Genomic DNA, 17,391 nt, shown 5'->3' on the forward strand with positions numbered 1-17,391 from the left:
ATTTAAATAAAGAATCCTTTCGGTAGATTTTTGAATTTAATTGTACCGGTTTCAATGTTACGGGTTAAAGGAGAAGTTCTTGATTTAGTTCTTAAAAACAAAACCCAGTTGAATGTAGGCTGGGGACAATTCTAATAATTTAAAATGGTAACAATGCATTACCAATTCCCATCAGCAAACCGCAATCGAATCGTCGTTTTAATTAATAAGATTCAGCTAATCAGCAACGTAAGTTTAAACAATAACAATGAAGTGAATATCTTAGTAGAATTGCCCTCTTTGACACAACTTCTACGATATCACATCTCGCCACGCACGTGTTGTTTTTTCACGTGTTGCGAATTTCACGTGTTTTATTATTATTTTATGTCTGCTTCCAAGAATTCCATTTATTAACGAATCAATGAAATCATCAAGTGTGATGTTTAAGATTTGAGTGAGTTATTACATTATTACTGCTGAGATAATTTTAAACTTAGAATCGTTGCTTTACTTTCTAGTTTTCTGTATAAACGAGCTTACTAATGGAATTATATTCATAAAATGTACATCAACCAGTGTTGATATTGTTTTTACATTTTTTATCGTTTAAATTATACTCGGCGTTTGAATATTTTATCAAAATACCGACATACTATGATTAGTCGGGGCGCACATTTTTTTATATTAACGTATCCTGATACAATTTTTTTGTTCCATTAATCTGTGATGTAACCTCAATGGGTGCCATGTTATAGAAATATAAAAAGTCAAAATAGCCAAATATGGATACGGAATATAGCCTCATGTACACTCATGATTCAAGTGAACACTTCCATAGTTTTGGTTGGCACTTATTATCAGGGTTGCCAATGCCTACTCACCTAATTTCCCTTCATTTTCCCCACATACGACAATCCCAACACCAATCCCCGATCGACTTGCGATTCCCCGCAATTTGGGGAATTCCCCACACATTGGCAACGCTGCTTATTATATCTACATTGTAATTAATTTACATGAAATATTCTTGCCCTATATACATATATTGGGTCAAAACAAACGCAAGCGCGATTCAGAAACCAGCATATTCATACAAATTTTTCAATACCAACATTTGAAACATTTTTTGACAGTTTAACACGGAGACTATTCATATGATCATTACGTATCGTATCATGTCAAAACCCAACCATATAAACACTTACCGTGCTGAATCGATATCGGTATATAGGTAATGATCGCATCAAAAGCCTTTACGTCGAAACTTGTTAAGTCCGGCCAGCTGCGTTTAGTATAAAGGGAAAAGCAGTTTAGAGATTGGTCGTGACGTATTACGTATCACATCGAATCCTCCTATCAAACTGTTCATACTACCGTTCACGATACGTCTATCCGATTCGAGATGTATCAGATAAAAGTAGTTGTTACGGAACGGGAAGTATCAGATACGGTATCACACTATCGTATAATTTTGCGTTCAAACTAGCGATCATGATAGACGTTATACACGTCGTTGTCACGCAACGGAGATACGCTACGTGAACGTGATCATGTGTGAACCTGACCTAATATACTGTTTAACTTAATAATTATAGCCGTTCCGTATTAAGAGTCGAGATGGCCCAGTGGTTAGAACGCGTGCATCTTAACCGATGACTGCGGGTTCAAACCCAGGCAAGCACCGCTGATCTATGTGCTTAATTTGTCTTTATAATTCATCTCGTGCTCAGCGGTGAAGGAAAACATCGTGAGGAAACCTGCATGTGACAAATTTCGTAGAAATTCTGCCACATGTGTATTCCACCAACCCGCATTGGAACAGCGCGGTGGAATATGTTCCAAAAACCTTCTCCTCAAAGGGAGAGGAGGCCTTTAGCCCAGCAGTGGGAATTTACAGGCTGTTGTTGTATAGCCGTTCTGTTTGCACTGCTTTAGAATTTTGTGTGTACATGACTTAAAAAAAAATACCCATACCTGTGATTATTAATAATTATTTCTCATTATTCAAAGCAAATGAAATATGATACTCCATCCACGTGTCTATCATGACTTGATACCCGAGTCTGAATGCCTTTTCACAATTTAAATAAGCTTAGTTAGTGTGTGAGCGCGGTCTGCGCTAGACTTTGAGTGACTTTTTCTGAGTAAGATGAACTATATTTAGAACAGGTGAATAGATGTCATATATTACATACTATTTGTAGCACTCGGCTTTGCTAGCGTTTGTGTTTGGCCGTCAGGAGTTAATCACAAAAAGTAGTCCGTATTTCTAAGTCCCAAAGTTTCCTAATATAGTTCAAGCTAGCTATAGACCGCGTCGTGTAAAAAGAACGCTGGAAGAAAGCGGAGGGGGTGTGCTTGCGCATAGGTACAATCGAGCAACAAAGTACTAGGCATATTGTTTATTTTTGAAGGAGCCTCGCTCGCGGGTTTGCAAATTAAATATTGATAGGCACGCCGAAAAATTTACTGGACAGAATATAATTAAATATAAATAAAAACGTGTTTGATTAAAGATAGAATATTTAATCTAATTACAAAATTAAAGGTGTGGTAGATAATCCTTTTTCGATTTCAATGTCTGTTATTGGTTTTTTATACAGTTCTTTTATTTTTGCCGCTAGTTAGAAAGACAGTAAGAAATTCCGAATCTTTTGAACCTTTTAAAATTTAGATTCGAACCATTTTGTAGCCAATCTATAAAACGGACCACCATTTTACAGATTGTTATAAATTATTATCAACTGCATTAATATCAGCCTCTCTCTTCATAAAAAAATTTACGTCATAAATATTATTTCTTTCTTTCCTATGTAAAACCATTTCGTAATAAAAACTTTTTTGCGTGATGGTATTTTGGGAACAAACGTAACGTGGACACGGCGTGGATAGCAAAGGGCGACTGACGAACCAATAGCGCACAGGCAAGCATGCGGCGCTTGACCCGCCGCACCTCATACCACCAAATAGACCGATAAACAGTCTAGTGCGCAGGTTGACTGCTAGCGTTCTTTTTACGTGACGCGAGCTATACGATCAAATCGCATCAAAATCGTTTGACTGTGAATTAGCAACAGACGGGCAGACAGAGTTACTTTCGCATTTATAATATTAGTATATATAATGTGAATTAAATCAGTAAATAATAGCCGAAGCATTCGGGTAATATGTAAGGAATATATAAGGAACTAGTAACAAATCCGTATTTTACTATTATTCTACTAGTATGGCAACATTTTATTAAATTAAAAATGGAACATTAAATTACCTACAAGGTTCAAGGTAACAACTGACCATCGAGAAGATCCTCAGGTAAGTAACAAGAATAAACAAAAACACCTGACACATTATCTGAAGTGAACCGCTATAACGGAGCGAATAAAAAAAATATATATGTTAAAACATTTTTGAAATATCGTTTCATTGATATTTAAATTTACAAAGGCTATTCGTAATATATATTTATGAAGTCACGTTTCAATTTATGGTAAACGAAAAACGTGAAATATCGGCCACAGAGAATAAATAAATAATATCATTATACTTTATTCTAAACGACAAAAAATAAAAGTTGATGTTTTTTTGGGTTTTGTACTGGCAATTTTTAAAATAATAACGTGTATCGCTAATTCTTGAGATTTCTTCAAAATTTTTTGACACGGCAATTAAATAAAAAATATTGTTTTGTTACTTATTAACACAACAAATTATACAGAATTTAAATATTTTGGCCTATCAAATTTATTCACATACGAATACATACGAATATGAGTTCAGAGCTATCTACATATAATACTTCAATACAATTAAAAAATGCTTATATAAAAATAAAGCATAATAAAGAGTGATATGATACCTTGTTGCGGCGTTTCAAAAGAATTTCATTGATAAATGGGAAATCCCCTAGAAATAACGCAACTACAGCCTTAACCAATCACAAGAGCTGTAAAGGTAAATAAACAACTTCGACATTGAATTCACAAGACGTGATTGGTCAAGATCTTTCGCATTGTATTCATAATTGATTCTTGAAATTCGCATCTTAAACCGTTGTGATAATGTTATCGGAACTTCTGTGAAAGTGGATATAAAAACCTTTTTGTTATGTCTAATCCAATACAGGAATTACAATAAATAACAATCAATTAATTATATATAGATATAAACCGGATATCCGGCAACTATTTACACATGACTGGTTTATCCGAAGTAATTTCCACAATTTCACTCACCGGATAATACGATCTTTCAGTTTCCGGATGTTTTTTCGAAAATTGTGTTTATTTACCGCTACCGCTACATGAATTGGCTACAAAAAATAGAAGTGATTGTCATTGATTCTGTTCTCAAATGTATGTCGATCTCTCTTTCAAACGCCGGAGTGACAAGGTTTTTAGTTTAATTCAACAACAACAACAGCCTGTAAATTCCCACCACTGGGCTAAAGGCCTCCTCTCCATCGTGTTTTCCTTTATCGCTAAGCACGAGATGAATTATAAACACAAATTAAACACGTGAATCAGCGGTGCTTGATTCATCGGTTAAGATGCGTTCTAACCACTGGGCAATCTCGGCTCGATTTTAAATCCCTATCTCGGTAATAGATCAAAATAAGTCACGGGCTTCGCGAATCACTTTGGAGATGATCTGCTGCTTGCCTAAGATTCTTCGCATAATATATTTATATAAATAGGGTAGTCTATAGCAGACTACCTCAGACTACTATAGACTACCCTAGTCTCAAAAAGTACTTCAAAATGTTTATTAACATAAGAATTAACAACATTAAATGCTTAAATATATATATACAAATATGAACTAAAACTAGTTACTGTATAAATCTTGACCGCGTGGAATGGTGGCAAGAATGCTAGCAGCATTTCCCCGTTGAATCGCAATTCCGATCCTCTGGGCAAAAAACGAACCAGCCCTCCTGTCACCAGTGGAGGCAATGAGGCGAGGTGTTATACTTAAAAATGTTGATTGTCCTAATAAAAAGTCACAAAAAATATATTTTGGCAAAACGAACACGTTTCCTTGTAATAAAATAAAATTTCTACAATACCGCTGTCAATCATTGTGGTGACGTCATATTGATAAAAACAACAGTTGTTTACGTACGACTGGCACTCATTCAAAGTTAACAGCTATAAATATTCGGTGTTATTTGGGATAATAATGAATTCCAATTACTATCGTTGTAGTTTAATGTACAAGTACTTGCATTAAAACTCCAACAAAGTTGTTTATCAGTGCCAGATGCAATTGAGATGACAGTTTTTGCTTATGTGACGCAACATCATGGCGGCGGTGTTTTAGGCTACCTGGTATACAGACTAAAAATTACGACTTTTAATTTCAATTTAATAAACTTATAATGCGCTTCTGTTACTCAAAATCAAAATATTTATTAAACTATATTTCTACGTATATTTTAATTTTTATCATACATACCCTATGCCAACAGTATAAAATATAAAGCGCCTTCAGTTCCAACATCCCAACATACTTATAAAAAATACTTTATTCAAGTAGGCTTTTACGAGCACTTTTTGATCGTCATTTAACAGACTATATTAAGTGAAGCTCAGTGATATTATAACAAAGTTCCTTCAGATTCGCTAATCATTATTCTTAAGTAATTACTTAATTTAATTAAATTGCTTTATATAATAGTACCTTTTGATATATATATGTTCACCTCCATATATACCTTGATGTAAAGTATCTTCGGATTCCGAATTGACGAATTTGGTTTGCAAAATATAATTCAAGGTCGTTTGGTCACATGGTTTTCAAGAAAAGCTATATGATCGAATTGAATTAGGCGTAACATTTTCTGAAAACGTGGAATAATTATGTAGTGTTTTGTTTTATACAACTGTTATGTAAAAAAAAAATAAAACACTGTATTGAAGCCACTCTTAAAAAATGACTTAAATGGTCTTTCAATTCAATATTAAATTATAGTGTTTTGCGTTTGATATAAAATTATACTAATTAAAAGCCAAAAGATAAAAAGTACATAACGATTATATACTTAACTTATTTAAAACCAGTTGGTGTCCGCGTCTTCCCTCGCGTTTTAGGGTTTGGTTTTCATGTGCTAGGCAAAAAACGTAACCTATGTCCTTCCTTCAAGTTCTAGATTGCTTATAGTATAAGCCTTATACTATATTTCAACAACTTCGGTTTTAGTCGTGAAAGAGTGACAAACAGACAGACAGAGTTACTTTCACATTTATAATATTAATATAGATTGATTGGAGATCTCTAACGAGTCGAGATGGCCCAGTGGTTAGAACGCGTGCATCTTAATCGATGATTGCGGGTTCAAACCCAGGCAACCACCGCTGATTCATGTGCTTAATTGGTCTTTTTAATTCATCTCGTGCTCAGCGGTGAAGGAAAACAGCGTAAGGAAACCTGCATGTGACAAATTTCATAGAAATTCTGCCACATGTGTATTCCACCAACCCGCATTGGAACAGCGTGATGGAATATGTTCCAAGCCTTCTCCTCAAAGGGAGAGGAGGCCTTTAGCCCAGCAGTGGGAATTTACAGGCTGTTGTTGTTGTTGTTGTTGGAGATCTCTCTCGGTGGTCCATACATTTAGTTGCTTGAGTTTCAATTCACGTAAAATTAAATATTTTAGGAGTTCCTAGATATGAAGCCATGATATTTTATTTAAAGACACTCGATAATTTTTTATTATACATAACTTATGTAATGTTTTAAAATTTTCAGTTACAATTCAAACGACGGCTTTGGTCGTGCCGGCGAGCTCAACTTCGCTGCACCCTCGGAGGACGAGGCAGACTATCCTCCCGCTGCGTATCTCAAGAAGGGGAAGGTCTCGAGGGCAAGTCATACTGAATATGCCCGTTTTTATAACCTTTATCTTTATCACATTTTATCTAAAACTTTTAATAAGCACTACATTCAACATTCATGTTTTATTAACTGTGCAACATTGATACTAAATATACTACAATATTTGTTTATTTAAGATATCACATTACAATCTGCTAAATTTATCAGTGTATCTTTACTATATTGTCCATATATACACAAAAAACTTCCTCTCGGATCACTCTATTTATAAAAAAAAACCGCATCAAAATACGTTGAGTACTTTTAAAGATATAAGAATATGTACAGTCATAGTAAAAAACCTTCATCAGTTTTAAAATTCCTTCCTTTATCGAGTATTTAACTCTTAGTACCTTTTGAATCTAAACACCAAATCATTGCGACGCAATGTGTCATTCTCGATCGGTAAAGCAGATTATCGCTCATACTGAGCACACGAAAATAGATCTTAAAGTGACGAACCTTTTCTTACCCCGACTGTACATAGGGATATAGGGCCAGAGAGAGTGACTTTGTTTTATACTATGTAGTGAAGTACATTTTTCGATATTCCCTGCACTAAGATATATAATAATAAAGATACCAGTTATTAGATGTACGTTTAAGGCGATAACAATGTCATAGTATTTTAAAATTAAAAAAAAGAGAGCCAAAATTATTAATATCGAAGTTTATGTTTCCATGTTCGGATGAAACTATCACGTTTAAAATAGGGTTTAATAATATAGGTACATTTGCAGCAAGACCCGATGTCTCATCGCATCATCGAGAAACGTCGTCGTGACCGAATGAACAACTGCCTGGCTGACCTTTCCCGCCTCATACCTCCGGAGTACCTTAAAAAGGGCAGGGGCCGCGTCGAGAAGACCGAGATCATAGAGATGGCGATACGGCACCTCAAATTCCTGCAGGACCGCGTCAATGGTTTGTAAGGCAGGATTTTTATTTATAGACTTTAAAAAATGTTAAAGTTTTGGAAATAATAATAACTACATACTTCTTGGTAGTTTTAATTAAAGTGCACTATTATTATTACTTCTTCTTATAAATGGCAAACGACTACTGGATACATAGTTTTCTTCAGATGATCTCCTATGCTTTAATATTGGTGTAGAAATAATTATATTATAACATTTATATTTACAATATAGTCATATGATTATGTCGTCTACAATAAGTCAGCTATTTAATCTTCTTTTTCTGAATGTAATGGTCACATTTTTTTGTCCCATTACAATTAAATGGTACAAATTTTAAGATCAATGATTAATTTCATGTCATGTAATTTAGCTTTCATTGGGAAGATAAATTCAGTTTGGTACATAAGAGATTATAGTTCGAATAGCCTAATTGAATCAATCGGAGTACGATACACTAGAGGACGTTAGTCTTTGACGGGAGTCACCTGTCAGGAGATGTAGCATTTTGGGTTGTTGCAGCGGCCGAGCGCCAGGCGGGCGACGACTACCGCTCCGGCTACCAGGAGGCCGTGGCGGAGGCCGTGAGATTCCTCGTCGAGGTTCAGGGTTTTGGTCCCGGAGACGGCCTCTGTCTACAGCTTGCGTCGCATCTACAGAGGCATTGCGAAATTGTTACAAAAGGTAACGCTTTTGCGTTTATATTTGCTCCATAGTTCACATTTTCTTAGATAGATTAGATAGACCATGTATTGGGGATCACTAAAATGTTTGTGTATAACAACAACAAAAACGACAGCCTGACACTGCTAGGCTAAGGGTTCTCCCTTTGAGGAGGGGATTGGGACATATTCCACCAGGTTGTTCCAATGCGCGTTGTTGGAATACACATGTGGCAGAATTTCCATGAAATTAGACACATGCAGGTTTCCTCACGAAATTTTCCTTCACCGTCGAGCACGAGATGAATTATAAACACAAATGAAGCACATGAATATTTAGTGGTGCTGGCCTGGGTTTGAAATCATCAGTTAAGATGCACGCGTTCTAACCACCGGGCCATCTCGACTCCTTATTACAAACGCACCACTTTTCGTCTTGCTGATAACATAAACGCGAATTGGTAATGTTTCCAGGCGAGCACACGCGCGAGAAGCCCCGCTCGCACCCCGGCTCCTCCTCGGAGACGGCGAGCTCGTCCAGCAGTTCCCACGGGTTCGGAGTCAAGGTGATCCAGCGGCCGGAGCTGCCGCCCTTCCCGACGGAGACCTACGACCCTGAGCGGCAAGAACCACCGTATGCTATGGAATGTGATAGAGGTTATAATGCATGTATTGGCCATACATACATTTCGCGACACCCCTTTTCAGGTTCAAAACCGTTTAAATTTCGAAATTATTTCTTCTTGTATTTGTGTTACCGAGACGTTTCTTATACATCTTGAGCCCATTAGAAAACATATATATTTTAATGAAATAATTTACTTCTGCTACAAAAGCTGGCTGTTCATAATTAACACTTGACGATTTTGTTTTAGGTACGTTTGTTTTTAAAGATACTTCAAATTTGGAATCAGTTAATAATCATTAAGTACTAGTAGTCGCCCGTTTCTTCGCTCGCATTTTAGGGTGTTGCTTGTCACGGGTCTGGCAAAAAAGTAGCCTATGTCTTATTTTGGAGTTCAAGTTTGCTTCATACCAAATTTCATCAAATTCGGTTCAGCGGTGAAAGGGCGACAGATAGACAGAGCTACTTTCACATGTATAATGTTATTTAGATGAGAAATTGTTTGACTTGAGCAAAATAGTAAATAATGACACACACATACGACCTTGAAACGTCCTTGCTAATGAAGCCACCTCGAAGGTGTATGAGTGTAACGTATCTAGAAAGAAGCGTCCGTGTATAATGACACACACATACGACCTTGAAACGTCCTTGCTAATCAAGCGGTTTCGAAGGTGATAGGAGTATGAGTGTAACGTATCTAGAAAGAAGCGTCCGTGTATAATGACACACACATACGACCTTGAAACGTCCTTGCTAATCAAGCGGTTTCGAAGGTGATAGGAGTATGAGTGTAACGTATCTAGAAAGAAGCGTCCGTGTATAATGACACACACATACGACCTTGAAACGTCCTTGCTAATCAAGCGGTTTCGAAGGTGATAGGAGTATGAGTGTAACGTATCTAGAAAGAAGCGTCCGTGTAAATACACTGAGGTATATTCACACGGGCGGCGTGCGCAGTGTCGCAGCTGCCGCCGGCCGAGGCGGACGCGCCGCTCAAGCGCGAGCCGGCGCTGCGCAAGGTGCGCAAGCCCGACCACACCGACGACTACCTCCACTCCTACAAATTTAAGAATTCCATCGAAAGGCGATTTTCGAGGTCCCAGGACACCGAGGTAATTACAGTTTGTTACTGATTAAAGATAGTCGCACACCGAGGCGGGCCGCAACGCATAACAAAAACTCTCTTGAATCAGTTTCATACATTTTGTATGGGCTATCGCACACCTCAGGCTGGCCGCAACGGGCCGCATCGCAACGCATTGGCGTATCGCTAGCCAGGCGTATTTTTGCGTCGATGTTATGCGTTGCAATGCGGCCCGTCTCAGCACACTGAGAGTTAGCAGACGCAACAAGTAGACTGCTGAATGAGCGCTGTTCGTGAATTACCAAACAGAAACCGAATCATCAACCAGAACTATCCATCTTCTTAGATTGCCAAAACCTGACTGATTATAAGATATTCGGTGCGGTGCGGCCCGATGAACACACCCATAAACAATAATAGGCTATTTGACTGGTTTTTAAAATCCATTTTATATTATTTAGTAGAGGTTAAGGAACCCAGTAAAAGTGATTTTTCTTATTTCTAGTACATATTTGCCGAAAATATCATATAAAAAATTCCATATTTAAATAACGCGCGAAAACGCTACTTGGACAATATGGCGCTGCTATGGGATCAGTGACGTCACTTTGCTGTATTTTAATCTGTGGTAGGGTGAGTGGGGGGAAAGATGAAAAACGGGGTAACACAAAAAGGCATCAATAAAGAAAAATTTTGTGTAATTTATCCAATGTAGGCAACATTCGTAAGACCGCCATTTTATTACGTCCCACACCTCAGTCGACACTTGTCGTATCGAGGGATCGGTTGTGTGTTACAAGGGAATATTTGCGCTGCGGAATTTACGCGAGCAAATCGGGTGTTTTAATCTTACCCCGTGTCGCGTAACTTCATATACGAGGTAGGTACGAGTTTTTTGTTTGTATACATACTTATTATTTTTAATTGTTAGTTATGTTTTTAAGTTCAAATATCGCTACTTTTTGTATTTTAGGACTTATTGTAACATTCCGTCTTTACCCGCCAATATTTGACGGGGTAAGATAAACATATAAAAGTTTCCATCTTGCCCCGTTTACAAAAGTCATACTAATGGTCACATGCTCTCAAAGTGTACTTGAATATTTTTTTTTTTGTTACAGCCCATATATAAATTGTCAGCAGTGCCGACTAAATAAAAATTAAATACTGTTTGTCAATTTAGAAACATTACCATGCCACGTAACTACGTCCGAAAATCTCTACGTGCAAGCTCCTACACTCATGAAGACGTGGCAGAAGCCGTTGAGAAAGTGAAAAGGAAGGAACTGACATTATACGGCGCGGCTAAATTTTTTAAAATACCCATTGCTACTCTTCATAATCGTTTGAATAAAAAAACCGGTGTTAAAAGTAATACACTTGGTCGCCCTCCCGTATTTGATCATGAAACGGAAACAAGATTAGCAAATGGTCTTAAAGTTTTAGAAAAATGGGGTTTCGGTCTATCTAGAAAAGAAGTCATTTTATTAGTGGAACGCTATGTTCGATTGAATAAAATACGAACCCCATTTAAAGATAACACTCCAGGACCGAATTGGTTCACAAACTTTCGAAAACGACACAACCTTTCACTTAAAAAAGCTCAGTCTCTGGAACATTTAAGAAAAAATAACACTAATCCTTTTATTATAAATGAATACTTCACAATTTTGGAATCAACGTTAAAGGAATTAAATTTGGAACAACGGCCAAATTTAATATGGAACTTAGATGAAACATCAGTATGTTTAGACCCTTCAAAAACAAAAGTAGTCGGAAAGAAGGGAGCCCCATCTTCTCGAACTACACATGGTACTGGCAGAGAAAATATCACTGTTTTAACGGCTGTTAGTGCCAATGCCAAGAAAATAAGTCCTTTAATCATATTTAAGGGGAAATTTGTGTGGGAATCATGGGTAGCTGATACCGAGGGCAAATATGATTTTGAGCTGTCTTATGCCGCGAGTCAAAGAGGATGGATGGATACACAAATATTTTATAACTATATAGAAAAAGTGTTTATCCCTGCCCTTGGAAAAGAAAGACCAATCCTTCTAGTTTACGACGGACATGGCAGTCACGTTGATCTCAATGTAGTCGAATTAGCTATTCAAAACAACATAACAATTTTAAAATTACCGCCTCACACATCCCATATCCTACAACCGTTGGACGTGGCTGTATTCAAGTCTTTTAAAAGTAGATGGGACGCAAAATTAATTGAATGGCAACGACACAATACAGGTGTTAAAGTGCCTAAAAGGGTATTTTCTGAACTTTTTGCTGAAATTTGGAACGATACGAAAGACGAAATAATATTAAACGGCTTTAAAAAAGTGGGAATATATCCTTTTAACTCTAAGGTGGTTCCAACTGATAAATACGACCCGAGAGCATACAAGCGTTGGGAAGAAGCGCAAAAAAACAACCCTCACTCTTCACATCCACAGTCTGAAAATCCGTCAGTAAATGATACACAATACCCCCTACCACCACATGTAAATTCACAGTTATCACACCAAGATCCGCGATTGCATATTTTGTCAACGTTAAGCCCAGTTAGTTTAAAAGAAATTTGCATTAATGCTATCAATCTTCGGATGAGAAATGACATGTTTTTAAATTATGAAAATACTTCTTTAGACTTAGAAAATGTTCATCTGTTGGCGGATGTGTCAAAGAATCACGAATACGCACGAAAATTCATAGCGTACCACAAAGAAGAATTACCTGAATGTTTGACATCAGATAATGTTAAAATCCAAAATGTATCAACATCGGCAGCACAAAAATCAAAAATTAATATAATTTCTAATGAATTAGTCAGCTTCGAAGAACTTCTTTTTGAAACAGTCAAGCAAACCCCTCGACTCGATACGAAGATCAAAAGAAGGCGTATAGCGTTAGGAGCGGAAGTAATTACAGAGACTATGAAAAAAAACTATAATGAAAAATCAACACAAAATATACTTGAGACCAAAATAGAAATACCAAAGAAAACTCCAAAAAAGAGTCAAGTTGTAAAAGAAAAACTGGGAAATATTAAAAAAAGTAGTAAAATAAAAAAAGAACGTAATACTAAAAAATATCAAATGAAGAAAGAAGACCAACGGGAAAAGAAAATATCTAAAAATATAAAGAGAAAAGTGAAAGTATTGTATAGCGAGACGGAAAGCTCTGAAAGTGAGATAGAAGCTAAAACTCTTGAATCTGATGATTCTGACTATAATAATATGGAAGAATTTATTGACAAATGCTTAAAAGAACAAGACGAAGATCAGGAAAATGTAAATCCTTGGCCAAATACACCATTGAGGCTAGGTGAAATTACAATTTTTGACGATAAATCTAGTGAGTTAAAGAAAGACGATTGGGTTGTAGTACAATTTACTACAAGAAAAAACGTCAAACATTTCGTTGGAACGATTTTGTCATATGAAAACCATATGCCTGTAATAAAATTTGTACGAAAAGTCAAAGAGACGAGGTCGAATACGATTATATCTTTCACCTATCCAGATGTGGAAGATATAAGCGTCCTAAAACATACGGAAGATATTGTTTGTATTCTTCCACAACCGGAAATTTCTCGTCGCGGCCAAATAAGGTTTGAAGTCGATTTAAAAAAATTCAATATTCAATAATTCGTTAATTGTTGTTTTTGTTTTTTCTTTTGTTGATTTTAAAAAAAAAGATTTATGATTAGTTTAAACAATTGTGTTTAGTATCTTATATTTTATATTAACTTTTTCCACTTCGTGTCAGTTTTTAAGCACATAGCTGGAATAGTTTTTTTTAATTATTATTTTTTTATCTTTATGCCTGTGTACTCCGAACCCGGTGGGTAGAGGTGCAATAGCATCCATCGCTGGCCGAACAAATTTTTAGGTCCCAATGTAATTGGTGGTCGCCTTATTGACATCGCTCGGGATTTCCAAACTCGGGGTTGTGCTAATAGGATTTCTTTACACGTACTACATAATAGTGCAGAATGAAAATTTCTGGAAAATCCGTAATCGTTGATTTTTTAAGATAAGTATTAGGTAAAATAAAGACTTGTTATCGGTGTTTTAGTCAACATCAATTTGCAATTTGACTTTGACTTACAGATTACAAAATATAAGTTCCTAAATATGCCAAATTTAAGTTAATTATTTATTGTTTTTATATAGTACTAGCTTTGCCAACGACTTGGCTCGTGCAGAATAATATTTTTTTTAAATAAATAATATTTAAATGAATCTTATATTATATAAATATGTTATTTTGGTACTTGTATGTATGTATGCTGTGAACATCCATACGCATTAGGTAAAAAACGATTTTTTAATATTACAAATACACACAATTTTTTTTATAATACGCTTTTATAAGCTTTGGCTCTGTGTAACGGAATCTTTAATCGCGACTTTCAGCTATTAAAAGAAGTCAAATTATTTCGAAACTTAAAACGTGTTAAGTGACAATGCAATTAGTGTGTTTTTTTAGGTTTTTTTTAATTATTATTTTTTATTTGAATACATTGAAGATAAATGATATTTCTTTTAAAAGTTTTCCTGTTTTTTGTTAAGGCAATTTTTAAGATTTTATTGAATGGTTAGCTCTTTAATTTTGGAATATTTATTCTTTTACGTTTTGTGCTACATATTTTGCTGAAGAAAATGATACAAGGTACATCTACATGATTGTGGTTCAAATTATTTTGGCAATAAACAATAAAAGATTTTATATATTTTTCATTTTCTGAATAATCTTTTCCAATAAAGAAAAAAGTTTGAGAACCTCTAGTTCAATCTTACCCCTGCGGGGCAAGATTGAAATATAGAAGACACATAATTAGTGTTATCTGTGCAATTTAAAGGTATTTTGATATTATAGACAGTTCTGAACTGTTAGGAGAATGAAAATTGTAGTCTACTGAGTGTCCACATCGTCTGACATTAATTTAAACGGTTTTAAAAACTACTTCGATCTTACCCCGTCACCCTTTCATCTTTCCCCTTGGTTTTTTCTTTCGATAAAAATATTGTAATTCATTTATTTTTACTTCTGAATAAATATAACAGGCATTTATGGATATGACTTAAAAATATGGTCTGTGTACTTTGTTTACCATATATGTAATTTTAGCTACAGTTTATATGTACTATTCTACAAGACGTCAAACACAACACTACTTATCTCATCAAAAAATCGTTCGATCTTCCCCCCACTCACCCTACATATAGTAGAAAAGCAAGGTTAACAAGAAAGTGACTTCATCATAAGCCCGGCCAATCAGGAGCGTTTTGTGTCACGTGACAAACATTTGAAAAAAAAAATTTTTATTTATTGATTTTTGAATAAATTAAGTATTATTTTCAAGTTTCGTTGGTAAATAACCATTTTTAAACTAATAATGTACACTGAATACAATAATTAACAATTTTTTTTTCGCATTGTCAAATAGCCTATTGTTATTGAAATATCGAAATAAATGGATATCTGTAATATAAATATAACCAGCATCGTTCATCGTACTCGCCTAGCATGCGCCATACACAGCCTTTATATAGCCTTATAAGCTGTAAGGTTCTACACTCCCAGAACTTGGGTATCAAGAGATAGACCAATCAAAGCTACCGAATTACTTGAATAACTCTCGTGTCTCAGAAGGAAAACACTAGATCTTGCACCAAATCTCTTTTATCACGTCATCTTATGCTTTATGGTCTGTTACCATGTCCCGCAGTCGGCAGAGGGCGCGGCGCACGGCAAGCTGTACTCGCACAAGCGGCGCCGACAGGCCAAGCCTCCCGCGCCGCCCTCCACCTCTGCTTCAGCCTCCGCCTCTACCTCTGCCTCCGCCTCCACGGAGGACGCACAGGACACCTCGCCACAAGTACGTACGACTGATCTGTGCTTACTGCACCTCTCGTAACTGGTGTTGTATCTGGCGTGTTCAGAGGCACTTATTTTTCCCCTGAGGACAATTTTCTTTATACTACGCTCACAGTTTCGAAGTATAATGTGACCGTGATAATTAATCCAGGCAAGTGAATATACACATATTTGTTTAAAAATTTCAACACTTGTCCGTATTTGAAGTTTGTTTTATTGTCTCATCGGACATATTGGATGTCTCATTGTTTAAACTTAGTTTCGCTTCTAACTTAAGAACAAATATTCACCAAAGAGTTCGTAAGTCAAAAATAAAACAAATGAGTGTACATAAATAAAAACGAATCTTGTATTTCAGGACACGTCGAGCGATTCCCCCCACCACCACCAGTACGACAAGCCGCCGCCTCCCACGCAATACGTGCCAGTCTTTGCGTTAAATTCACTCGGTATGATATTTTGAAAGCATTCCATTTACATTACATACAAGTATGTAATATTATTAATTTGCTTGGTGGTAGGGCTTTGTGCAAGCCCGTCTGGGTAGGTACCACCCACTCATCAGTTATTCTATCGCCAAACAACAGTACTCAGTATTGTTGTGTTCCGGTCTGAAAGGTGAGTGAGCCAGTGTAACTACGGGCACAAGGGACATAGCATCTTAGTTCCCAAGGCTGGTGGCACATTGACGATGTAAGGAATAATTAATATTTCTTACAGCGTCATTGTCTATGGGCGATGGTTACCATCAGGTGGCCCATATGCACGTCCTCCAACCTATACCATAAAAAAAAAATTACTAGAATATATTCTTACGTATAATACAGATAAGTTATCAAGTTAAAAATGCCAAAGAGATCTACTATAGTGGTGACCTTGAATACAATTGTAAGATTGGAAGACTAAATGTAATCATTAAGGCCCACTGTTGGGGTTTGTTTATGTTGGTCGCTTTTAATGAGAAAGCTTTGAGTCTTACTGCTCTGCTGCTAACATGTAACTACTTATTAATTTATTGAATTTTCCTTCAATAATCATAAGTATCGAGTATATGGTCTATGCCAAGGGTTTAGAGATAATCATTTTTTTTTAAATTTATGTTATGAAATGGTTTCATTCCTTTTTTTCGGTAATAGTTCCCAGTAAAGGTTAAAAATATTATATCTTACATCATAAGCAGCATGACCACTTTTCTTAACAATCAGAAGTAACAGAAATAAATAAAGATTTTATAAAAAGTATTACCCTCTGAATTTGTTATTACAAGTTTTTTTTCTAAGATCACGGATCAAAACATTTCGTACAGACCTGTGATAGTTTATCCCGAGAATTCCCTCTAGGTGTTGGAGGCCCGCATAGGCG

At 36.1% G+C, this 17,391-nt stretch overlaps 1 protein-coding gene across 8 annotated transcripts in view; it reads left to right on the top strand.

The window, feature by feature from the left end:
* Positions 1–17,391, top strand: part of LOC124530209 (transcription factor cwo) — a 37,945-nt gene that overhangs the window by 18,963 nt on the left and 1,591 nt on the right. For 2 of the 8 annotated variants that reach the window (XM_047104251.1, XM_047104254.1), the window contains exons 2-8: positions 6,730–6,835; positions 7,596–7,779; positions 8,295–8,456; positions 8,909–9,142; positions 10,023–10,177; positions 15,881–16,030; positions 16,388–16,478. In XM_047104251.1, coding sequence (XP_046960207.1) covers positions 6,730–6,835; positions 7,596–7,779; positions 8,295–8,456; positions 8,909–9,142; positions 10,023–10,177; positions 15,881–16,030; positions 16,388–16,478 — 1,082 coding nt within the window. Of the gene's footprint in view, positions 1–6,729; positions 6,845–7,583; positions 7,780–8,294; positions 8,457–8,908; positions 9,143–10,022; positions 10,178–15,880; positions 16,031–16,387; positions 16,479–17,391 lie in introns of all 8 variants that reach the window. The other 6 variants (XM_047104248.1, XM_047104249.1, XM_047104250.1 and 3 more) reach the window with 6 other exon arrangements.

This window comes from Vanessa cardui, chromosome 6 (genome assembly GCF_905220365.1).
Source record: "Vanessa cardui chromosome 6, ilVanCard2.1, whole genome shotgun sequence".
Taxonomy (NCBI): Eukaryota; Metazoa; Arthropoda; class Insecta; order Lepidoptera; family Nymphalidae; genus Vanessa; species Vanessa cardui.